Here is a 25,649-nt window from a genome sequence, read left to right on the forward strand (position 1 = left end):
TTAGGTTAAAACTAGACGTATTTTGTGTTTTCTTCACTCTGCAGCTTGCCAATTTCACCTTCATAAATAATGTAGATTTATTACAGATTTTCCCTATAGACAAGATCAGCAGGGATTCTATGCCAATCTCGGCCCGGAATCCTGTGCATGTTCCGCTCTATGTGACAGTTACCGCCAGTCAGCGCCAAAGAAAATGCTGGCACTGGAGGCCGAGTTGTACTGAGAGCAGAGAACCTATGCTGCTGATTCATCGGGAAAGATTTTAATATCATTCACAGATTACACAGTGCTGTATTAGGCTATGTGCACACGTAGGAAGGGGGCTGCGGGTTCACCCGTGGGTTTTCCCGCAGCGGATTTGATAAATCTGCAGGGCAAACCTGCTGTGGCTATCCCTGCAGATTTATCGCGGATGTGTTGCGGGTTCCGCTGCGGGTTTAATCCTGCACTTGTTTTACTATTGATGCTGCATATGCAGCATCAATAGTAATGTTAAAAATAATAAAAATAATTATATACTCACCCTCTGACGTCCCGATCTCCTCGGCGCTGCACGCGGCGGTCCGGTTCCAAAGATGCTATGTGAGAAGGACCTTTGTGACGTCACGGTCATGTGACCGTGACGTCACCGCAGGTCCTGCTCGCATAGCAAACCTGCGACCGGACGGCCGCGTGCAGCGCTGAGACTTCAGAGGGTGAGTATATCATTATTTTTTATTTTAATTCTTTTTTTTTTTTACACAAATATGGTTCCCAGGGCCTGGAGGAGAGTCTCCTCTCCTCCACCCCGGGTACCATCTTCACATTATCCGCATTACTTCCCGCATAGTGGGCACAGCCCCATGCGGGAAGTAAGCGGATCAATGCATTCCTATGGGTGCAAAATCGCCGCGATTCTGCACAAAGAAGTGACATGCTGCGGATTGTAAACCGCTGCGTTCCCGCGCGGTTTTCCCAGCAGCATGTGCACAGCGGTTTGTGGTTTCCATAGGGTTTACATGTTACTGTAAACGCAATGGAAACTGCAGCAGACCCGCAGCGGCAAAATCGCCGCGGTTCCGCGGTAAAAACCGCAAAGTGTGAACATGGCCTTAAAGGGATCTTCGCACGAACGAAGTTTATTTTAATTAATACATCTTGGAATAAAAATAAGGTCCACAATTGGATGTGTTAAAAAAATGTTCCTGGACTGAGATAATCTTATAACTGTGCCCCTGCTATTTACTGTGTAATGGCTGTATCTGACCGTGCTGGAAAATGGTCTGTTCATACCACATCTCCTGGGCAGGGGAGGAGGCAAAAGAGAATATAGACATTACAGCATGCGATCACAGCTGATTCTTTCTGTGCGTCAAAATATTTCACTGCCTGTTTTTAAGCAATGTTTTACCTGAGAGAAAGAATCAGCTGTAATCCCCTGCTGTCCTGTCTGTATACTCTCTTTTGCCTCCTCCCCTGCCCAGGAGCTGTGGTATGATCAGACCATGTTCCTGCACGGTCAGACACAGCCATTACACAGTACACAGCAGGGGTACATTTATAAGGCCAGGTTCACATTGCGCTAACAGCAGCCTCTTCAACCCATGCCTTAACGCAAGTGCCGACATTCTATCGCGCTAGCGCAGATAGAGCTAGCAGATGCTCTATCTGCGCTAGCGGTGACGGACCTGGAAACGCTGCAGCCCGCGTCCCAGGGTCCGTCACTCAATGACGGCACATCGCTAGCGCATGCCCATTTTGACGTCACCGCTGTGCTCTGCTTTACGGCCGGCGCTGACACAGTCAGTGCAGGGAAGCTGACGGCGGGGGATGTGACAGACATCGGAATTCTGAGTATGTACTGTTTTTTTTTTAACTTTACAATGGTAACCAGGGTAAATATCAGGTTACTAAGCGCGGCCCTGCACTTAGTAACCCGATGTTTACCCTGGTTACCCGGGGACTTCGGCATCGTTGAAGACAGTTTCAACGATGCCGAAGTCGTTCCCCTGATCGGTGGTCGCTGGAGAGAGATGTCTGTGTGACAGCTCCCCAGCGACCACACAACGACTTATCAACGATCACGGCCAGGTCGTATCGCTGGTCGTGATCGTCGGTAAGTCGTTTAGTGTAACGGTACCTTTAGACAGGGCAGGCCATGCACCAGAGAGGGAGCGCGGCCCTTGCAGTGTGGCCCTCTGTTCTTACTCACAGATGTGGTCCTGACGTCTGCCATATCCATATTCCCTTATACAGCCAAAGATTGTGACTTTCCTATAAAGTGCTTGTGAGATTGTGTTTAGAGCTTGTTCTGTGACAGTTTAATCCTGAAGGGGCTGGTGAGAACAAACAGAAGCATTATCATCAGAGCGGGCAGAGAGACATTCCCAGCAGTCACCAGGAGGCTGTCTACGTTCTCATATTACAGATGGTTTATGGGTCTATTTACAGCTACCTCAGATATAGGCCGGCTTCACACTCAGCGTATGAAAATACGGTCCGTATATTACGGCCGTAATACGCTGAAATGTCCCGAAAATAGTGGTCCGTAGCTCCTCCGTAGGCAGGGTGTGTCAGCGTTTTTTGCGCATGGCATCCTCCGTATGTAATCCGTATGGCATCCGTACAGCATGGTTTTCTCGAAAGGCTTGCAAAACCAACATACCGCTATAGAAATGATCCATGTGTCCCAAAAAGAAAAAAAAATATATATATACTGTCTATATATATATATATATATATGTATATATATATATATATATATGTCAGTGAGACACATATATGTATATATATTACTATTTTTTCCAGCGCTATACAGCTTGAAAGCCGGTAATTCAATTACCGGCTTTTTCTTTCTCCTTCCTAAAACCCGACATGATTTGAGACATGGTTTACATACAGTAAACCATGTCTTCTCTCCATTTTTTTTGCAGATTCCACACTACTAATGTCAGTAGAGTGTATCTGCAAAATTTGGCCGTTCTAGCTCTTAAAATAAAGGGTTAAATGGCGGAAAAAATTGGCGTGGGCTCCCGCGCAATTTTCTCCGCCAGAGTAGTAAAGCCAGTGACTGAGGGCAGATATTAATAGCCTGGAGAGGGTCCATGGTTATTGGCCCCCCCCCCTGGCTAAAAATATCTGCCCCCAGCCACCCCAGAAAAGGCATATCTGGAAGATGCGCCTATTCTGGCACTTGGCCACTCTCTTCCCATTCCCGTGTAGCGGTGGGATATGGGGTAATGAAGGGTTAATGCCACCTTGCTATTGTAAGGTGACATTAAGCCTAATTAATAATGGAGAGGCGTCAATTATGACACCTATCCATTATTAATCCAATTGTAGTAAAGGGTTAAATAAAACACAAACACATTATTTAAAATTATTTTAATGAAATAAAAACAATGGTTGTTGGAGTATTTTATTCTACGCCCAATCCAGTCACTGAAGACCCTCGTTCTGTGAAAGAAAAAACATAATAAACCAACAATATACTTACCCTCCGCAGATCTGTAACGTCCAACGATGTAAATCCTTCTGAAGGGGTTAAAACATTTTGCAGCAAGGAGTTCCGCTAATGCAGGCTGCTCCTTGCTGCAAAACCCCGGGGAATGAGGCTAAATATAGATCAATGATCTATATTTAGCTTCATTTGCGGTGAGGCGCCCTCTGCTGGATGTTCATAGATCGTGGGAACTTACCTAGAAAGCCTGGGAGCTTTCTAGGAAAGTTCCCACGATCTATGAACAGCCAGCAGAGGGCGCCTCACCGCAAATGAAGCTAAATATAGATCATTGATCTATATTTAGCCTCATTCCCCGGGGTTTTGCAGCAAGGAGCAGCCTGCATTAGCGGAACTCCTTGCTGCAAAATGTTTTAACCCCTTCAGAAGGATTTACATCGTTGGACATTACAGATCTGCGGAGGGTAAGGATATTGTTGGTTTTTTATGTTTTTTTTGTAACAGAACGAGGGTCTTCAGTGACTGGATTGGGCGTAGAATAAAATACTCCAAAAACCATTGTTTTTATTTCATTAAAATAATTTTAAATAATGTGTTTGTGTTTTATTTAACCCTTTACTACTATTGGATTAATAATGGATAGCTGTCATAATTGACGCCTCTCCATTATTAATTTGGCTTAATGTCACCTTACAATATCAAGGTGGCATTAACCCTTCATTACCCCATATCCCACCGCTACACGGGAATGGGAAGAGAGTGGCCAAGTGCCAGAATAGGCGCATCTTCCAGATGTGCCTTTTCTGGGGTGGCTGGGGGCAGGTGTTTTTAGCCAGGGGGGGGGGCAATAACCGTGGACCCTCTCTAGGCTATTAATATCTGCCCTCAGTCACTGGCTTTACTACTCTGGCGGAGAAAATTGCGCGGGAGCCCACGCCAATTTTTTCCGCCATCAGACCCTTTATTTTAAGAGCTAGAACGGCCAAATTTTGCAGATACACACTACTAACATTAGTAGTGTGGAATCTGCAAAAAAAAGGGAGAGAAGACATGGTTTACTGTATGTAAACCATGTCTCAAATCATGTCGGGTTTTAGGAAGGAGAAAGAAAAAGCCGGTAATTGAATTACCGGCTTTCAAGCTGTATAGCGCTGGAAAAAATATTAATATATATACATATATGTGTCTACTGACATATATATATATATATATACAGTATATATATATATTTTTTTTCTTTTTGGGACACATGGATCACTTCTATAGCGGTATGTTGGTTTTGCAAGCCTGCGAGAAAACCACGCAATACGGATGCCATACGGATTACATACGGAGGATGCCATGCGCAAAAAACGCTGACACACCCTGCCTACGGAGGAGCTACGGACCACTATTTTCGGGACTTTTCAGCGTATTACGGCCGTAATATACGGACCGTATTGTTTTACGCTGTGTGTGACGCCGGCCTTAGTCTGTAGACCCCCGGAGAGGGGGGATTGAGCTCTTCTGACTTTAGGTTGCACTTTTACAACATATAAAAGTTAATTGATTTTGAGGAGGCCTACCAGGAAAAACTAAAATGTGTCAATCAGAAGTCTCTTCCAGTAAATACCAGTCACCCATGACCCCAATCAATAGCCAGTCTCTGTATTTAACCTATTATATTGCAGAAATTGTAGTGCATCTAGAATTATACCAGACTATTATACCAGGAAGAAGTTGTTTTTTGTTAGAAAGGAGGCGATCGAAAAAAACACACAAATATCTTTAAAAAAATGCTTGAGCTTTTCTTTTTATTAATTTAATTGTTAATCCTGTTCCTATGCAGAGATTGTTAGTGTGTTTTTTCCACTTTAGGTTTTGAAAAATGCCTATTGGAAAAAAGAGAGTACATTTCACTTCTTTGCCGCAAGAGTTCTCTCCAAACTAAGCACGATCAGCCCTCCTAAGTCATCTATTTGGACATATAGGTCAGAGGAAGCTAAATAAAATGATATCTTGATATCTGCAATCCAATGTTTTATCACAGAGAAATCCACGTTTTTCTTATACTGTATGCAATTGAGCTTCTCTGAACTATGGGAGGCGACACTGATCTGCATGATATCCAGAAATTGTAGCTTGAAATATTCAAAAGAAGATGGGGTTATTCAGTATAACAGTCAGTCCAGACCCCAACTTCCAGCTGGAGAGGGATTAGCTGATAGAGACATCCTAGATTTGACCTCTGGGGAAATGGGAGCCCTATGGAAAATCATGAGGGCCATAGTTGAGTAGATGTCATATGGCAATAAAGAGTTTAAACGTAGAGTGGGTTTCAAAAGATCAGTCAGTCTATAATTAGATAGTTGTGATACCCATCTGCCCAGGCCTGGTAAAGAATCTGACCATGAAATAGAAGGATTGATTGATTTATAGATAAGACTTAGCGAATAAACTCCTGCACGAGCGCCAAGGTAGATCAGATGGAGAGGACAGGTTCTGACACTGTCTGGTATGCCTCAGATAACCTACCTGCCTGTTTTACCTGGCTATGAGCGGTTCTGCTGCTTCACTTCAACAGAGCAGCTCTTCCTCTTCCAGGCTGCTCTGTTGACAAGATCTTAGCAGAAGCCGAAACATCACCGGCAGGAGCAGTAGGGATTGAGCTGGCAGAGATCAGCAGCAGGCAGAATTGAAAGGCAGTTATCATCTAACTATTTCTTAGTCCCATAGTAAGTAAAATAAAGTGGCCCCGGATAATCCCTTTAAGGAAATGCACACATCGGGTGCTTCAGCTGGATGCATACAGTGGCATTCCATCACTTTAAAGAAGCACTCCCATGAAGATTATTTTTAAATAAATCTCTGTATATGTGTGTAATGTTGTGTGAATATATTAAAACTAGATTGTGGCCCGATTCTAACGCATCGGGTATTCTAGAATATCCATGTCCCCGTAGTATATGGACAATGATGATTCCAGAATTCGCGGCAGACTGTGCCCGTCGCTGATTGGTCGAGGCACCCTTTATGACATCATCGTCGCCATGACAACCATTATGACATCATCGTCGCTGTGCCCGTTGCTGATTGGTCGAGGCCTGGCGGCCTCGACCAATCAGAGACGCGGGATTTCCAGGACAGACAGACAGACAGAAAAACCCTTAGACAATTATATATATAGATACTCTGCTTCTTGCCTGGCGGCCTCGACCAATCAGAGAGCGGCACAGCATCGACGTAGAAATCCCGCGTCTCTGATTGGTCGAGGCCGCCAGTCTGATTGACACTTCTATATTGATCAGTCCTCCTGACACTTCTGTATTGATCAGTCCTCCTGACACTTCTATATTGATCAGTCCTCCTGACACTTCTATATTGATCAGTCCTCCTGACACTTCTATATTGATCAGTCCTCCTGACACTTTTATATTGATCAGTCCTCCTGACACTTCTATATTGATCAGTCCTCCTGACATTCTGTATTGATCAGTCCTCCTGACACTTCTATATTGATCAGTCCTCCTGATACCTCTATATTGATCAGTCCTCCTGACACTTCTATATTGATCAGTCCTCCTGACACTTTTATATTGATCAGTCCTCCTGACACTTTTATATTGATCAGTCCTCCTGACACTTCTATATTGATCAGTCCTCCTGACACTTCTATATTGATCAGTCCTCCTGACACTTTTATATTGATCAGTCCTCCTGACACTTCTATATTGATCAGTCCTCCTGACACTTCTATATTGATCAGTCCTCCTGACACCTCTATATTGATCAGTCCTCCTGACACTTCAATATTGATCAGTCCTCCTGATACCTCTATATTGATCAGTCCTCCTGACACTTCTATATTGATCAGTCCTCCTGACACTTCTATATTGATCAGTCCTCCTGACACATTTATATTGATCAGTCCTCCTGACACTTCTATATTGATCAGTCCTCCTGACACTTCAATATTGATCAGTCCTCCTGACACTTCTATATTGATCAGTCCTCCTGACACTTCTATATTGATCAGTCCTCCTGACACTTCTATATTGATCAGTCCTCCTGACACTTCTATATTGATCAGTCCTCCTGACACTTCTATATTGATCAGTCCTCCTGACACTTCTATATTGATCAGTCCTCCTGACACTTCTATATTGATCAGTCCTCCTGACACTTCTATATTGATCAGTCCTCCTGACACTTCTATATTGATCAGTCCTCCTGACACTTCTATATTGATCAGTCCTCCTGACACTTCTATATTGATCAGTCCTCCTGACACTTCTATATTGATCAGTCCTCCTGACACTTCTATATTGATCAGTCCTCCTGACACTTCTATATTGATCAGTCCTCCTGACACTTCTATATGATCAGTCCTCCTGACACTTCTATATTGATCAGTCCTCCTGATACCTCTATATTGATCAGTCCTCCTGACACTTCTATATTGATCAGTCCTCCTGATACTTCTATATTGATCAGTCCTCCTGACATTCTATATTGATCAGTCCTCCTGACACTTCTATATTGATCAGTCCTCATGACACTTCAATATTTATCAGTCCTCCTGATACCTCTATATTGATCAGTCCTCCTGACACTTCTATATTGATCAGTCCTCCTGACACTTCTATATTGATCAGTCCTCCTGACACCTCTATATTGATCAGTCCTCCTGACATTCTATATTGATCAGTCCTCCTGACACCTCTATATTGATCAGTCCTCCTGACATTCTATATTGATCAGTCCTCCTGACACTTCTATATTGATCAGTCCTCCTGACATTCTATATTGATCAGTCCTCCTGACACTTCTATATTTATCAGTCCTCCTGACACTTCAATATTGATCAGTCCTCCTGACACTTCTGTATTGATCAGTCCTCCTGACACTTCTGTATTGATCAGTCCTCCTGACACTTCTGTATTGATCAGTCCTCCTGACACTTCTGTATTGATCAGTCCTCCTGACACTTCTATATTGATCAGTCCTCCTGACACTTCTATATTGATCAGTCCTCCTGACACTTCTATATTGATCAGTCCTCCTGACACTTGACGATGATGTCATAAAGGACGTAGATATCCCGCGTCTCTGATTCAGCGACGGGCACAGTATCGACGTAGATGTCATAATGGTTGCCATGGCGACGATGATGTCATAAAGGTTGCCTCGACCAATCAGCGACGGGCACAGTCTGCCGTGAATTCTGGAATCATCATTGTCCATATACTACGGGGGCATGCATATTCTAGAATACCCGATGCGTTAGAATCGGGCCACAATCTAGTCAGGTGGGTATTCTAGAATATGCATGTCCCCGTAGTATATGGACAATGATGATTCCAGAATTCGCGGCAGACTGTGCCCGTCGCTGATTGGTCGAGGCAACCTTTATGACATCATCGTCGCCATGGCAACCATTATGACATCTATGTCGATACTGTGCCCGTCGCTGAATCAGAAACGTGAGATGTCTACGTCCTTTATGACATCATCGTCGCTGTGCCCGTTGCTGATTGGTCGAGGCCTGGCGGCCTCGACCAATCAGACGCGGGATTTCTACGTCCTTTATGACATCATCGTCGCTGTGCCCGTTGCTGATTGGTCGAGGCCTGGCGGCCTCGACCAATCAGAGAGCCGGGATTTCCAGGACAGACAGACAGACAGACAGACAGACAGACAGACAGACGGAAAAACCCTTAGACAATTATATATATAGATACTCTGCTTCTCTTCTCTGGGATCCAGCGCTGTTCTGCTCCTCTCTCTGTGATGTCACCACTCTTCGGACTCTCCGGCTCGCTCTGTGTGTTTTACGAGCTGGGCATCTCTTTTACAATAAAAGTCTCATTCTGATGCTCCATAGACTTACTGTACATCGTAAAAGCCATTTCTGGGTCACGCAGAGCGCTGTGACACCCAGAGGGTCTGCAGAGCAGGGACATCACTGAGAAGAGGAGCAGAACGGTGCTGGATCCTGGATAAGACGAAGGTATGTGAGTATATTAATACACACATTACATGCACATATACACAGATTTATTTTAAAAAATTATGGGAGTGTTTCTTTAAGAATCCTTTGTAAAAAAAAAAAAAAATGTATATATGTGTTTACTTCAGTGGTGAGGACTCGGACTTAGGATTGATTTGATGCTTTCCATATGGCCAGCATTTGTACTTTATACAGTACTAGATTATGGCCCGATTCTAACGCATCGGGTATTCTAGAATATGCATGTCCCCGTAGTATATGGACAATGATGATTCCAGAATTTGCGGCAAACTGTGCCCGTCGCTGATTGGTCGAGGCAACCTTTATGACATCATCGTCGCCATGGCAACCATTATGACATCTACGTCGATACTGTGCCCGTAGCTGAATCAGAAACGTGGGATTTCTACGTCCTTTATGACATCATCATCGCTGTGCCCGTCGCTAATTGGTCGAGACGTGGGATTTCCAGGAAAGACAGACAGAAAGACAGACAGACAGACAGACGGAAAAACCCTTAGGCAATTATATATTTAGAATATATACACCTATTCTATGTGTCCACATTTATTCTACCTATTCTACTGTAAGCTGTCAGTGTGATTTTACTGTACACCGCACTGAATTACCGGCTTTTCTCTCTAACACCGCTGCGTATTTCTCGCAAGTCACACTGCTGGTCCGTGTGTAATCCGTATTTTTCTGGCCCCCATAGACTTTCATTGGCGTATTTTTTGCGCAATACGGTGACAAACGCAGCATGCTGCGATTTTCTACGGCCGTAGAAGACCGTATAATACGGATCAGTAAAATACGGCAGATAGGAGCAGGAGCATAGAGAAGAATTGTACCGTATGCAATCCGCATTTTCAGCACCTCTCTTACGTCCGTAAAACACGGTAGTGTGACGCCGGCCTAATACATAATGTCCTGTACCTGTGGCATAACTGGGATACATGCAAATGACTAATGGTGGCAATGTCATTTGTCTTTCAGGCCTTCCTACAGACACGTTACAGGGTCATCGAGATCGGTTTATGGAACAGTTTCAAAAGTAAGTATGGAAATGGGAAATTCAGACTGTAAAAGTTCTGCAGTTTCAGTTCACACACTGCATATTTAAGGTTTATTTTTTCGCAGCACATCTGCAGTAAAATCTGTATGTGGTTCCATAACAAAAAGGATTTATATATTGCCAAAAAATATTTGCAATGCATAGATGAGATCTAATGAAATCTCACCTACTTAGCTGGTACTGTATTATCATGTGGATTTTTATGCATGCAAATATCTGCTGAGAATTCATGCAAAATATGCAACGCGTGAGCTTAGACTACATGTCTGTTTTTAGAGAGGACTATACACCATTTAATTGATGTTGAACTGGATTGAATCTATTTTTTTTATTTACGGTAATTTCATCTCTCCAATGTAGAGATATTAGTAATAAAAGTATTTTGTTCCTAATGAATTAAGTTGGTGTTATCAGATAGTTTTCACTAGAGGCGTGTACTACTTCCTCCTGTATGATGCTGACCAATCACAAGCAGGCAGCAACACTCAAGGGAAAGAAGAACATGCGCCCGCCATAGTTTAGAGCAAGTTTCTCAGGGCGAAGATGTGTGAGATGTGCTGATACAGCCCTGATCTCCTGGTTTAACCAGCACGAGTCAAGTCAAGTCAAACAGTGCAAAATTATTAATGAAATCGAATAGCAAAAATGGTTTTTAGGCCCAAATACATGCATTTAAGTAAAAAAAAAGTCTCCAGTGATGAACAACCCCTTTAAGAAATCATTAGTTGTATGAGATCACAGACTTTGCCAGAATGATCGTTTCACGTGATGTATGCTATATTAGAAGATCAAAACATTTCCACTGAAATTAACCCTTAGATATGGAGTAGTTACTAGAGAGCGAATATGTTCGGAATCGGTGGCCGAATCTGAATTTGACATATTGGTACCTTAATCGTGACGAATTTATGTTTGACGATCGATTCCGAACATATTTGGTCATTTCTACTTCCATTGACTCCAATGACGTTCGGCTGTGTTGCAAAAACAATATTCACCCCCGATAATAATCGGAACTGAATTTTGAAAAATTTGCTCAACTCTAGTAATTACTTCTACTTTACTTGTTGTGAGGCTGACAGTCATGACTTGTGGCGCCAGCAATGATCTGTGATGAGTAACTTCCTTTTGGTTAGGAATGTAATTCTCGGTTTTCATTTTCTCGTAGGTTGAAGGATTTGTTTTACCGTTCCAGTAACCTGCAATACTTCAAACGGCTCCTCCAGATTCCGCAGCTTCCAGAGGTGAGACCGTGCACCTTCACATCATTTTTCGTCTTATGATTAAGGGCTAATAAAAGGACTAAAAAATTAGTTTTTAAAATTGAATTATCCAAGGAACAGTGAAGGTTTTAAAATGAAATTGTATATTTTTTTAAATCGAATAATTTTTATTGAAGAAAATGTGAACAATAACAATACATACATAAGCATGTATAAGTATATCAACAATATTACTTTTCTTAATTACCGTATTTTTCGGACCATAAGACGCACCGGACCATAAGACGCACCCCAAATTTGGGGTGAAAATTGCAGAAAAAAATATTTTTTATAAGATTGGGGTCCATCTTATTGTCCAAATTTAAGGTACAGTACCTTACCTGAGGGCTGGCGGTGGCAGAGCAGGGTCACAGGAGGCATGGTGTTGGCAGAGGTGCGGTGATGCTGAGGTGCGGTGGGCGATACGGCGTGCACCTGAGCAGGGTCCCTTCCTGCTTAGGTGGGCGATGCCATGGCCTGGTGTCTGTTGGGGGGTTAAGGCAGTGCTGGGGCGGCGGCAGATGTGCGGTCACCTCCTCAGGTGTTAATCATCGGTTTCTCGGTGGCGGCCATCTTCCTGAGACTGCGTGTGCGCACATTGAGTGCTCTGCTTCCCGGGGCTTCAGGAAAATGGCTGTGGGAGGCCGCGCGTGCGCAGATGGGGATCGCGGTGGCCATTTTCCTGAAGCCGAGATCTCAATCTACGAACTCGGCTTCAGGAAAATGGCCGCCGCGATCTCAATCTGCGCACACGCGGCCTCCCACTGCCATTTTCCTGAAGCCCCGGGAAGCAGAGAACTCAATCTGCGCACGCGCGGCCTCAGGAAGATGGCCGCCTCCACCGAGAAAGCCGTGATTCACCCGGCTCTGCTGCTTTCCTTGGATACTGGGCAGCGGCGTCACCTCACCTGTGGAAGGGACCCTGCTCACGCCATACCGCTCACCGCACCTCATCATCCCCATACCTCTGCCGCCACCATACCACTGCCGGTAAGCCTGCATTCGAACTATAAGATGCACCCCCAATTTTCCTCACAATTGTTTTGGGGGAAAAGTGCGTCTTATAGTCCGAAAAATACGGTAAATGATATTTGCATCAGACTAGAATTTATTACTCCTATATTGTAAGATCCAGGTCCTGGCTGGGACAATTAATATGACCTTGAAATGACTCTTTAATGCGTGTATTCTCCATTAAAATAGATGAAACTTGCCAGCCTTTTAACTTCTGCAAAGCTGCCACTCTCGGGCTGGGAGACCTGCGGCCAGTCCGTGCATTGCAGTCCGATCTCGGACCGATTTATACGGACATCCGAATGTGCCCTAAAAGCCAGAGTATCACTATTATTTTCTCCCCATATAAAGGGAACCTATCATAAATGTAATTTTAGTTTTATTAATTAAATATAAGCATGTAGCAGAAAATTAAAGTGTAGTTGCTCGTGCTATTATTTTATCGATGTGCAGAATAATAGAAACCTGCGAAAATGGAATTCATGTCAATTTGAATGGTGGAAAATTAAATATGGAAAAACTATTGCTGAGTGCAGCTTGTTCCATCCCCTTCACCATAGAAAGACTTAAAGTTGTATTCCCATTTCCAAGATCCTATCCCAATATGTAGTAGGTGTAATAATATTAATATTCACAAATACCTCCAATTAGAAACGTAGTATAGTTTTTCTGATTCGCAGTGTCTCTTTCCTCGTGTGCAGGCATTGCGGGACTTTAGGTATCCATAGTTCTGACCACAGTTAGTTAGCTAGCTGCTAGTGGTAGTGTCCATGGATACCCAAGGTCCTGCAATGCCTGCACATGAGGAAAGAGACATAGCGAATCAGAAAAACTATACTACATTGCTAACTGGACGTATTTTTGAATATTATTATTACACCTACTACATATCGGGATAGGATCTTGGAAATGGGAATACTCCTTTAATTAAAAGTTGATCATTTTTATGCACCCTATATAAAAAGTTATGGCTTTTAGAATGTGGAAGTGAAGTGAAATAAAAGAAACTCCTTTCCTTCACCCCCCAAAAAACTATAGTACGGTGATAAATAGTCTCAAATGATGCGACATCTGCAAAGGGGCCACTGTCTGTATGGTGATACTCACAGAGGCGGGATATGATGGAAGGGACTAGAAAAGTATAGATCAGGGAGGCTTTAAGAGCTCCGGACTGATGCCGCCATACAGAGCTAGGTATTTTGTATAAATCCAAGAGGTGGAAATGTGGTGACAGAATAGAATCTTTATTATTTATTTTCTTTATTTTTTTATATAGCGCTAACATATTCCGCAGCGCTTTACAGTTTGCACACATTATCATCTCTGTCCCCGATGGGGCTCACAATCTAAATTCCCTATCAGTATGTCTTTGGAATGTGGGAGGAAACTGGAGTGCCCGGGGGAAACCCATGCAAACACGGGGAGAACGTACAAATAATAATAATAATAGAATAATCTCTACTAACATTTCCAGTCCCCTGCCGCCCTAACGACCCCACTCTGGAAGTCTACTAATTTAGACTTCATTTAACTGCTGCAGCCAATCACTGGTCTTCGTTGTGACTTCTTGCATGTTCTGCATCACTAATGCCACATTCACACGTTGCGTTCTGTCCTGCGGGTTCTCCCGCAGCGGATTTGATAAATCTGCAGGGCAAACCCGCTGCGGTTATCCCTGCAGATTTATCGCGGTTTGTCCTGCGGGTTCCGCTGCGGGATTTACCCCTACTATTAATGCTGCATATGCAGCAATATGCAGCATCAATAGTAGTGTTAAAAATAATAAAATCATGGTATACTCACCCTCTGACGTCCCGATCTCCTGGGCGCTGCAGGCGGCGGTCCGGTTCCAAAGATGCTGTGCGACCAGGACCTTCGGTGACGTCACAGTCATGTGACCGCGACGTCACCGAAGGTCCTGGTCGCATAGCAAACCTGAGACCGGACGGCCGCGTGCAGCGCTGAGACTTCAAAGGTGAGTATATCATGATTTTTTATTTTAATTTTTTTTTTTTACCACAAATATGGTTCCCGGGGCCTGGAGGAGAGTCTCCTCTCCTCCACCCCGGGTACCACCCGCACATTATCCGCTTACTTCCCGCATGGTGTTCACAGCCCCATGCGGGAAGTAAGCGGATCAATGCATTTCTATGGGTGCAGAATCGCTGCGATTCTGCACAAAGAAGTGACATGGTCCTTCTTTTTTTCCGCAGCAATTCAGCGCGGTTTTTTTCGGGTTTTTCCGCATCATGTGCACTGCGGTTTTTGTTTTCCATAGGGTAACATTGTACTGTACCCTGCATAGAAAACAGATGTGGACCCGCAGCGGCAAAATCGCCGCGGTTCCGCAGTAAAAACCGCATAGTGTGAACATGGCCTTAGGCCAGTGATTGACTGCAGAGGTCACATAACTGATGGACATGACCTGGATGGCAGTATAAAGTTGCCAACCTGGCGAGTGCATTACCGGGGCTCATGGAGATGACAAAGGGAAATCCCTCCATTATCAGCGATCCATACTGGTTGTAATACTCACCTGCTTAAACAGCTGGGATAGGAGTTTTCTCCAGTCCCCACCATTAGTGCGGCTTTGTGGCTGTCGCTGATTGTGTGGGCACCATGATGTACCATACAGTTATAGCTGCTAGTGAGAACTATGTATATTGCTGAGCTCTCACTAGGAAAAGGTGGCATCATTATGGCGAAGAGTCTGGATCTCTGCCCTCCATTCATCTGGGAATAAGCCCAGCACAGATCTTCCTGAACGGGTTTTGAGCAGCGAGGCTGTGCTGATGTGCAATTTCTGGGCAGCTACATTAACCATGTGACCACTAAACCTACATTGCCCCAATAAAATTGATATTATCTACTTACTTTGACTCATACGAATATGGCTTTCTTCCAAGAGGATAGAAAAATCTATAAATATGTTGTAAAACCATTCACTCTAATTGTAGAAGGATAAATCATGACACACATGTATATATTTTATTTATTCGCTCCTCTGTAGAATCCACCAAACTTCTTGCGAGCTTCTGCCTTATCTGAGCACATTAGCCCGGTGGTTCTCATACCTACAGAAAATTCTCCACCCGACAGCGAAACTTTGGTGGAGACTGATGACCTTGTTGGGATGGACTCTACTTCTCACCAGGTAAAAAAGATTATTAGTTGACAGGCATCAAAAAGGTTGCTATAGAAAGCTGTGCTTACCTTAAAGAGAATGAATATGTCAGCAGGTTTTGCTATGTAATCTGACAGCAGCATGAGGCATGGATAGAGACCCTGATTCCAGTGATGTATCACTAGATGCCGCAGTTAAGATACAATCACAATTTTCTCTGCTTCAGATCTAGCAGAGATCAGTGGCTGAGCTGTGTATAACCTGCACATACCACAGCTTTCTGTGTACATGGGGGCACGGTTGGACTAGAAGACACAGGGCCAGTTGTCCTGCAGTATTAATCTCCTGCTGATAAAACACTGATTGCATTGAAACAGCAGAACACAACCCAGTTAGTGACATATTGCTGGCATCAGTCTCTCTGCACCTACATTATGGTGCACTCAGATTACATAGCAAAAATCTGCTGTCAGATTCCCTTTAATACATATATAAGATAGTGTTATCTTCCAAACGGGAGGCGCCAGATGAGTGGCCAGGTAATTTCATATAGCCTCTTCATAGCTTTCGATGTCTGAATCCCTTAAAAGAAGTTAGAAATGACGAAACATTTGCACAAGTCATTTTTACTTTGTTGTTTATATATACAACAAATTATATATTTTGTGAAGATGTCGGAGGATGAGTACAAGACCAGGGGCAGGGGACTTACATTTAAAGCGCCACTTCAGTGCTGAAAAAAACCCTTCTGGAGTGGTGCTTTAACTCTGTCCCAACTTTTTTTTGAGATGTGTTGCTGCCATCAGTTTCTAAATGAGTTAATTTATTTCAAATGGTATGAAAAAATGTGTAACTTTAACATTTTGGTATGAGTTCTATATTTTGTTGTGAATAAAATATGGCTATGGCTAGTTTCACATTTGCGTTAAAAAATGCAGCGTTTTTAACGCAAACGCATGTGGTGCAAAAAACGCATGTAAACGCGTGCAAACGCTGCGTTTTTTAGACGCATGATTTCTTGCATGTAGTAAAAAAAAAGCGGCGTTTTGACGCGTTTACATGCGTTTTTTCCTGCGTTTGCGTTTTTGAAACGCATGATGAGAAGTGTGTGACAGCTGCCAATCATCAAAATCAACTAGATAACCCACTATAAACAGAAATAGCTAGGGTTAGGGTTAGGATCCCTAGGGTTAGGGTTAGGATCCCTAGGGTTAGGGTTAGGGTCCCTAGTAACCCTAGGGATCCTAACCCTAACCCTAGGGATCCTAACCCTAGGAACCCTAACCCTAGGGATCCTAACCCTAGGGATCCTAACCCTAACCCTAGGAACCCTAACCCTTAGGGTTAGGATCCTAACCCTTAGGGTTAGAGTTAGGATCCCTAGGGTTAGGGTTAGGATCCCTAGGGTTAGGGTTAGGGTTGGGGGGTGGCTTATCAGTGTGTATTCTTGTGTTTATCTATTGAAACGCATGCGTTTAAAAACGCATGCAAACGCATGTGCTTAAAAACGCATGCGTTTACATAGACAGCAATACGTTTTTTTTGCCGCAAAAAAACGCCGCTAGAAATTACTACAGGTTGCATTTCCGCAACAAAACGCAAGCAAACGACGCATGCGTCGGCAAAACGCGGCAAAACGCATGCGTTTTTAATGTTAAGTATAGAAAAAAAAAGCATGCTTTTTTTGCGCTAAAACGCAGCGGCAAAAAGCGCAAATGTGAAACCAGCCTATCTGAGATTTCCAATCATTGCATTCTTGTTTTCCTTACAATTTACACAGCATCCCAACTTTTTTGGAATTATGGATGTACAAAAAAATAACCTTTATTTGCTGAAATCCAAATACACTTTTACACTTTGTTTTGTATAGTATCTGTGCTCTGGCTCATCATGCATGTTGTTTGTATTTTAGAGTATACCTGAAAATAAGTTTGATGACATATTCGGCAGCTCCTTCAGCAATGACCCGTTCAATTTCAGTAGCCAGAATGGAATGACCAGGGATGACAAGTAAGAACTGATATCAGGACATGAGGGATTCAGCGCTTGAAAATAACATGTAGACAGGGATACATACTAGAAAATGCAAACAGGGATTTTACATATTCAGAGTTTTGAAGAAATAAAATTTTACCCAAATGAAGACTTGTCAAAGAAATGGACGGAGGGAATTATAACATGTTTAGTTTTGGAGTGAAATTGTAAGACACTATCCTGAACATTGAGACTGGGATATATGACTTTTACAGAGGAGGACAGGATATACAATATAAATCTGTTTATTTGGAAGCCAAAAGTGAAGTCATAAACATTCATTACGATTTGAAATTCTGATGAAATCCGTGGTCTATAAACCTTAGAACCTCAAATATCTGCTATGGGTTCTCGCTTTGCTCAATGTAATCTTAACACATGAATAAATTGGTGTCTAAGACTTGATGAGTCTGCGGCATTTACTTAAAAAATCTATGGCAGAATGGCTGTATAATCTTTTTTCAAACGTTGGCTTCTCAAATATTAAAATGAGTCCGTCCAGCTTTACTGACAGGTCTAAGAGAACTGTTTAATAATGCATGCAGATTGTTTTGTGAAACCTGGGGATGTATCCACTTTGTGGTAGCTTTATATCTTACATTTTTTATTATACTTTTTATTATTCTTTATAATTGGAACCATTATAGAGCAGGACTTAGAAGCAAATAAATTTTAAAAAATTAAGCCATGACTGAGCAAGCTTTAAAAGTCGTGAGTGAGCCATAAGAGGCTGCAGGGCCACAATTGCTAACTTTAGATTAATCACAGTAAACAGTTTTCCCTGTCATATTATCTCACATTCTATTAGTTATAGCAAGGTGTCCTCCTAGATCAAAAAGATAACCCCTCACACAGGAGAGTGCAAGATGCCCCCTCAAACTGCAAACATCAATATTCTCCCCTCACACAGGAGAGAGTGAGATGCCTCATCAAACAGGAGTTTCCCCCTCAAAGATGAGATAGTGAGATGCCCCCTTACACAGGGGAGAGCAAAGATGCCCCTTCACACAGCAGAGCGAGATGCCCCTTCACACAGGGGAGTGAGATGCCCCTTCACACAGCAGAGCGAGATGCCCCTTCACACAGGGGAGTGAGATGCCCCTTCACACAGGGGAGCAAGATGCCCCCTCACACAGGAGAGTGAGATGCCCCCTCACACAGCAGAGCGAGATGCCCCCTCACACAGGAGAGTGAGATGCCCCCTCACACAGCAGAGCGAGATGCCCCCTCACACAGGAGAGTGAGATGCCCCCTCACACAGGAGAGCGAGATGACCCCTGACCCCACACACAGGAGAGTGAGATGCCCCCTCACACAGGAGAGTGAGATGCCCCCTCACACAGCAGAGCGAGATGACCCCTGACCCCACGCACAGGAGAGTGAGATGCCCCCTCACACAGCAGAGCGAGATGCCCCCTCACACAGGAGAGTGAGATGCCCCCTCACACAGCAGAGCGAGATGCCCCCTCACACAGCAGAGCGAGATGCCCCTTCACACAGGAGAGCGAGATGCCCCTTCACACAGCAGAGCGAGATGCCCCCTCACACAGCAGTGCGAGATGCCCCCTGACCCCACACACAGGAGAGCGAGATGCCCCCTCACACAGCAGAGCGAGATGCCCCCTCACACAGCAGAGCGAGATGCCCCCTCACACAGGGGAGCGAGATGCCCCCTCACACAGAAGAGAACAAGATGGCCCCTGACCCCTCACACAGGAGAGAGCGAGATGCCCCCTCACACAGGGGAGCGAGATGCCCCTTCACACAGCAGAGCAAGATGCCCCCTCACACAGGAGAGCGAGATGCCCCCTCACACAGCAGAGCGAGATGACCCCTGACCCCTCACACAGGGGAGCGAGATGCCCCTTCACACAGGGGAGCGAAATGCCCCCTCACACAGCAGAGCGAGATGCCCCCTCACACAGCAGAGTGAGATGACCCCTGACACAGGGGAGCGAGATGCCCCCTCACACAGCAGAGCGAGATGCCCCCTCACACAGCAGAGCGAGATGCCCCCTCACACAGCAGAGTGAGATGACCCCTGACACAGGGGAGCGAGATGCCCCTTCACACAGGGGAGCGAAATGCCCCCTCACACAGCAGAGCGAGATGCCCCCTCACACAGCAGAGTGAGATGACCCCTGACACAGGGGAGCGAGATGCCCCTTCACACAGCAGAGCGAGATGACCCCTGACACCTCACACAGGGGAGCGAGATGCCCCTTCACACAGGAGAGCGAGATGCCCCCTCACACAGCAGAGCGAGATGACCCCTGACCCCTCACACAGGGGAGCGAGATGCCCCTTCACACAGGGGAGCGAAATGCCCCCTCACACAGCAGAGTGAGATGACCCCTGACACAGGGGAGCGAGATGCCCCTTCACACAGGGGAGCGAGATGCCCCTTCACACAGGGGAGCGAAATGCCCCCTCACACAGCAGAGTGAGATGACCCCTGACACAGGGGAGCGAGATGCCCCTTCACACAGCAGAGCGAGATGCCCCCTCACACAGCAGAGCGAGATGCCCCCTCACACAGGAGAGCGAGATGCCCCTTCACACAGCAGAGCGAGATGCCCCCTCACACAGGAGAGTGAGATGCCCCCTCACACAGGAGAGTGAGATGCCCCCTCACACAGCAGAGCGAGATGCCCCCTCACACAGCAGAGCGAGATGCCCCCTCACACAGGAGAGCGAGATGCCCCCTCACACAGCAGAGCGAGATGCCCCCTCACACAGGAGAGCGAGATGCCCCCTCACACAGGAGAGCGAGATGCCCCCTCACACAGGAGAGCGAGATGACCCCTGACCCCACACACAGGAGAGCGAGATGCCCCCTCACACAGCAGAGCGAGATGACCCCTGACCCCACACACAGGAGAGCGAGATGCCCCCTCACACAGCAGAGCGAGATGCCCCTTCACACATAAGAGCGAGATGCCCCCTCACACAGAAGAGAACAAGATGGCCCCTGACCCCTCACACAGGAGAGAGCGAGATGCCCCCTCACAAGGCAGAGACCATGACTCTGCCACATAGCAGGACTCCCTCTTGAGCCCTTTCTCCATGTACTCATCTTCCTCACTTGCATGTACCCCCAGTAAACTACATTTTGCAAGTTTCTCCCCTCACACAGCCAGACCCCCTTTTTAGCCCTTTCTCCATGTTCTCATCTTCCTCACTCCCATGAGTCACATGGACAAGAAGCTCCATTGCCGACTGCTGAATTTTTCTCTCTGTTTAGATCTCGGCTGACAGACAAATAAGCCGGAGGACCATATAGTAGTGTTAGTGGATATGGGCTTTGTCAATGGCGACATTTATCTTCATTCCTTCAGTAATAATTCTTCATTCAAATGCATAAAAGCAAAATACTACATCCAGGACTGATTTTCAAAGGTATCTTGCGGTTTTATCCAGCCCTGTCACAGTTTCTGTGGGGCATGGCTCCCCCGTACAATCCTCCTCCCTACTGGCGCTACCTATCCAACGGTTCCAACCAGTTTACTTTGCTGCGCCATATATTTCATGTACGACACAGGGCTACTGAGGCCGATGATTGTCTTCACAGGCAGGATCATATAAGTGACCATTGCAGCAGGACAAGAAAATATCTAGTAGGGACCACGGGAAATTAGCACCAGAGTTACACACGAGTATTGGTTATTTTGTAATTGTATCCCATTACCTTCTGTAAGGATAGTTAATTAGTAGCGCAGTACTATCCCTACGATATAACTGTGATACAACTAAAGTGAACACTCTTCATTTTTTCTCCATACTTTCTATTGCTTGCTGTGATTTGTATAAGATCTTCATTATTTCCTTCATTACTCAGAGATCGGCTCATAGAACAGCTGTATAAAGAAATTGCCATTCTAAGGGATGATTTCGGAAACTTCAAAGCAGAGGTAAGACTTCCCTGGGTAGAAAAGCAAGTGTTAAACTAGGAGCAATCTCTTTCTTGAGTGCACACTTTGATGCCACATTAGCAGTTGGCGTACAGCGGTATCTCCTAGAAGAAGTGCGGACATCTGCTGCACGGCGTCTTCTGCCCGAATGGAGAACTCGACATGACAAAATGATGACAATGCCCTCCGCACTGTGAATAAGTGCTGCTCTAGTTCCTGTGTCGTCTGCATCTAGTATTACACAAGTCATTGAAGAACATATGTTATACATCCTACAGGCGTTTAGCACATTATCTAATTATTCTAATTAACTGGGCATAACGGCCTCACTGGAAACACTTAGCCAAACAAATTAACTTTGGGGCACATCGACCAATTCTGTTTAAAGGGAACCTGTCACCTGAATTTGGCGGGACCGGTTATCGGTCATATGGGCGGAGTTTTCGGGTATTTTATTCACCCTTTCCTAACCCGCTTGCCAATCTTGCCTTGCGCAGGCATGTACTACGGAGGACATAGAATGAACTTCAATCCAATATTGCGGCCAGCATGCAGCCAGTGGGTAAGGAAAGGGTGAATCAAGCACCTGAAAACTCCATCCCGCCCATATGACCGAAAACCGGTCCCGCCAAATTCAGGTGACAGGTTCCCTTTAACCCTGCTGTTCTGTTGGTCAAAAATGACCGACTTTGAACTTCAATATTCTTTAAAATATTCAAGATGCGGCTCTGAAACCCGTGGCCGACCGACCCATCCTCATTTAAGTCAATCAACCACAAGTTTCAGAACCGCATCTTGAACACCCCAAAAAATACCAAAGTTCAAAATAGGTCTCCCCAGACCGAACAGAACAGCAGGTTAAGGCCTCATTCAGACATCATGTCCTTCAGGTACAAATTCTATCGTGTTTTTCAGGGATAGAACATGTACCTGTATTAGTCTATGGGGATGTTCATATGTCTGTGATTTTCGGGGGGAGGAACGAGTAATAAAGAACAAATTACTCCAGAATACTGGAGAAACAGCAATGATGAATTGGGACTTTTGTGAAGATTAACCCCTCTGTGACCTTAGACGTACTATCCCGTCGAGGTGCCCTGGGCTTATCTGACCCTGGACGGGATAGTACGTCATAGCCGATCGGCCGCGCTCACGGGGGGAGCGCGGCCGATCGCGGCCGGGTGTCAGCTGCTTATCGCAGCTGACATCCGGCACTATGTGCCAGGAGCGGTCACGGACCGCCCCCGGCACATTAACCCCTGGCACACCGCGATCAAAGATGATCGCGATGTGCCGGCGGTACAGGGAAGCACCGCGCAGGGAGGGGGCTCCCTGCGGGCTTCCCTGAGCCCCCCGCAGCAACGCGATGTGATCGCGTTGCTGCGAGGGTCTCCTCACCTCCCTCCCTGCTCGAGCCCCGGATCCAAGATGGCCGCGGATCCGGGTCCTGCAGGGAGGGAGGTGGCTTCACAGAGCCTGCTCAGAGCAGGCACTGTGAAGCAGCCTGCACTCCTATCAGATCAGTGATCTGACAGAGTGCTGTGCAAACTGTCAGATCACTGATCTGTGATGTCCCCCCCTGGGACAAAGTAAAAAAGTAAAAAAAAAAATTTCCAAATGTGTAAAAAAAATAAAAAAAAATATTCCAAAATAATGAAAAAAAAAAAAAAATATTATTCCCATAAATACATTTCTTCATCTAAATAAAAAAAAAAAACCAATAAAAGTACACATATTTAGTATCGCCGCGTCCGTAACGGCCCGACCTATAAAACTGGCCCACTAGTTAACCCCTTCAGTAAACACCGTAAGAAAAAAAAAAAAAAAACGAGGCAAAAAACAACGCTTTATTATCATACCGCCGAACAAAAAGTGGAATAACACGCGATCAAAAGGACAGATATAAATAACCATGGTACCGCTGAAAGCGTCATATTGTCCCGCAAAAAAAGAGCCGCCATACAGCATCATCAGCAAAAAAATAAAAAAGTTATAGTCCTGAGAATAAAGCGATGCAAAAATAATTATTTTTTCTGTAAAATAGTTTTTATCGTATAAAAGCACCAAACCATAAAAAAATGATATAAATGAGGTATCGCTGTAATCGTACTGACCCGAAGAATAAAACTGATTTATCAATTTTACCAAACGCGGAACGGTATAAACGCCTCCCCCAATAGAAATTCATGAATAGCTGGCTTTTGGTCATTCTTCCTCACAAAAATCGGAATAAAAAGCGATAAAAAAATGTCACGTGCCCAAAAATGTTTTCAATAAAAACGTCAACTCGTCCCGCAAAAAACAAGACCTCACATGACTCTGTGGACCAAAATATGGAAAAATTATAGCTCTCAAAATGTGGTATTGCAAAAAATATTTTTTGCAATAAAAAGGGTCTTTCAGTGTGTGACGGCTGCCAATCATAAAAATCCGCTAAAAAACTCGCTATAAAAGTAAATCAAACCCCCCTTCATCACCCCCTTAGTTAGGGAAAAATAAAAAAAAATGTATTTATTTCCATTTTCCCATTAGGGCTAGGGTTAGGGCTAGGGTTAGGGCTAGGGTTAGGGCTAGGGTTAGGGCTAGGGTTAGGGCTAGGGTTAGGGTTAGGGCTAGGGTTAGGGCTAGGGTTAGGGCTAGGGTTAGGGCTAGGGTTAGGGCTAGGGCTAGGGTTAGGGCTAGGGTTAGGGCTAGGGTTAGGGCTAGGGTTAGGGCTAGGGTTAGGGTTAGGGCTAGGGTTAGGGCTAGGATTAGGGTTAGGGTTAGGGTTGGGGCTACAGTTAGGGTTGGGGCTAAAGTTAGGGTTAGGGTTTAGATTACATTTACAGTTGGGAATAGGGTTGGGATTAGGGTTAGGGGTGTGTCAGGGTTAGAGGTGTGGTTAGGGTTACCGTTGGAATTAGGGTTAGGGGTGTGTTTAGATTAGGGTTTCAGTTATAATTGGGGGGTTTCCACTGTTTCGGCACATCAGGGGCTCTCCAAACACGACATGGCGTCCGATCTCAATTCCAGCCAATTCTGCGTTGAAAAAGTAAAACAGTGCTCCTTCCCTTCCGAGCTCTCCTGTGTGCCCAAACAGGGGTTTACCCCAACATATGGGGTATCAGCGTACTCAGGACAAATTGGACAACAACTTTTGTGGACCAATTTCTCCTGTTACCCTTGGGAAAATACAAAACTGGGGGCTAAAAAATAATTTTTGTGGGAAAACAAAAAGATTTTTTATTTTCACGGCTCTGCGTTATAAACTGTAGTGAAACACTTGGGGGTTCAAAGTTCTCACAACACATCTAGATAAGTTCATTGAGGGGTCTAGTTTCCAATATGGGGTCACTTGTGGGGGGTTTCTACTGTTTAGGTACATTAGGGGCTCTGCAAACGCAATGTGACGCCTGCAGACCAATCCATCTAAGTCTGCATTCCAAATGATGCTCCTTCCCTTCCGAGCCCTCCCATGCGCCCAAACGGTGGTTCCCCCCCACATATCGGGTATCAGCGTACTCAGGACAAATTGGACAACAACTTTTGTGGACCAATTTCTCCTGTTACCCTTGGGAAAATACAAAACTGGGGGCTAAAAAATAATTTTTGTGGGAAAACAAAAAGATTTTTTATTTTCACGGCTCTGCGTTATAAACTGTAGTGAAACACTTGGGGGTTCAAAGTTCTCACAACACATCTAGATAAGTTCATTGAGGGGTCTAGTTTCCAATATGGGGTCACTTGTGGGGGGTTTCTACTGTTTAGGTACATTAGGGGCTCTGCAAACGCAATGTGACGCCTGCAGACCAATCCATCTAA

At 44.9% G+C, this 25,649-nt stretch overlaps 1 protein-coding gene across 1 annotated transcript in view; it reads left to right on the top strand.

Annotated features, from left to right (window-relative positions):
* The window catches only part of HIP1 (huntingtin interacting protein 1), a 174,755-nt gene that overhangs the window by 99,977 nt on the left and 49,129 nt on the right, over positions 1-25,649 (top strand). The window contains exons 9-13 of the mRNA XM_069761248.1: positions 10,425-10,482; positions 11,672-11,747; positions 15,790-15,933; positions 17,816-17,913; positions 21,776-21,848. Of these exons, the coding sequence (XP_069617349.1) occupies positions 10,425-10,482; positions 11,672-11,747; positions 15,790-15,933; positions 17,816-17,913; positions 21,776-21,848 (449 nt within the window). The remainder of the gene's footprint in view (positions 1-10,424; positions 10,483-11,671; positions 11,748-15,789; positions 15,934-17,815; positions 17,914-21,775; positions 21,849-25,649) is intronic.

Source organism: Ranitomeya imitator, chromosome 3, assembly GCF_032444005.1.
Source record: "Ranitomeya imitator isolate aRanImi1 chromosome 3, aRanImi1.pri, whole genome shotgun sequence".
Classification (NCBI taxonomy): domain Eukaryota; kingdom Metazoa; phylum Chordata; class Amphibia; order Anura; family Dendrobatidae; genus Ranitomeya; species Ranitomeya imitator.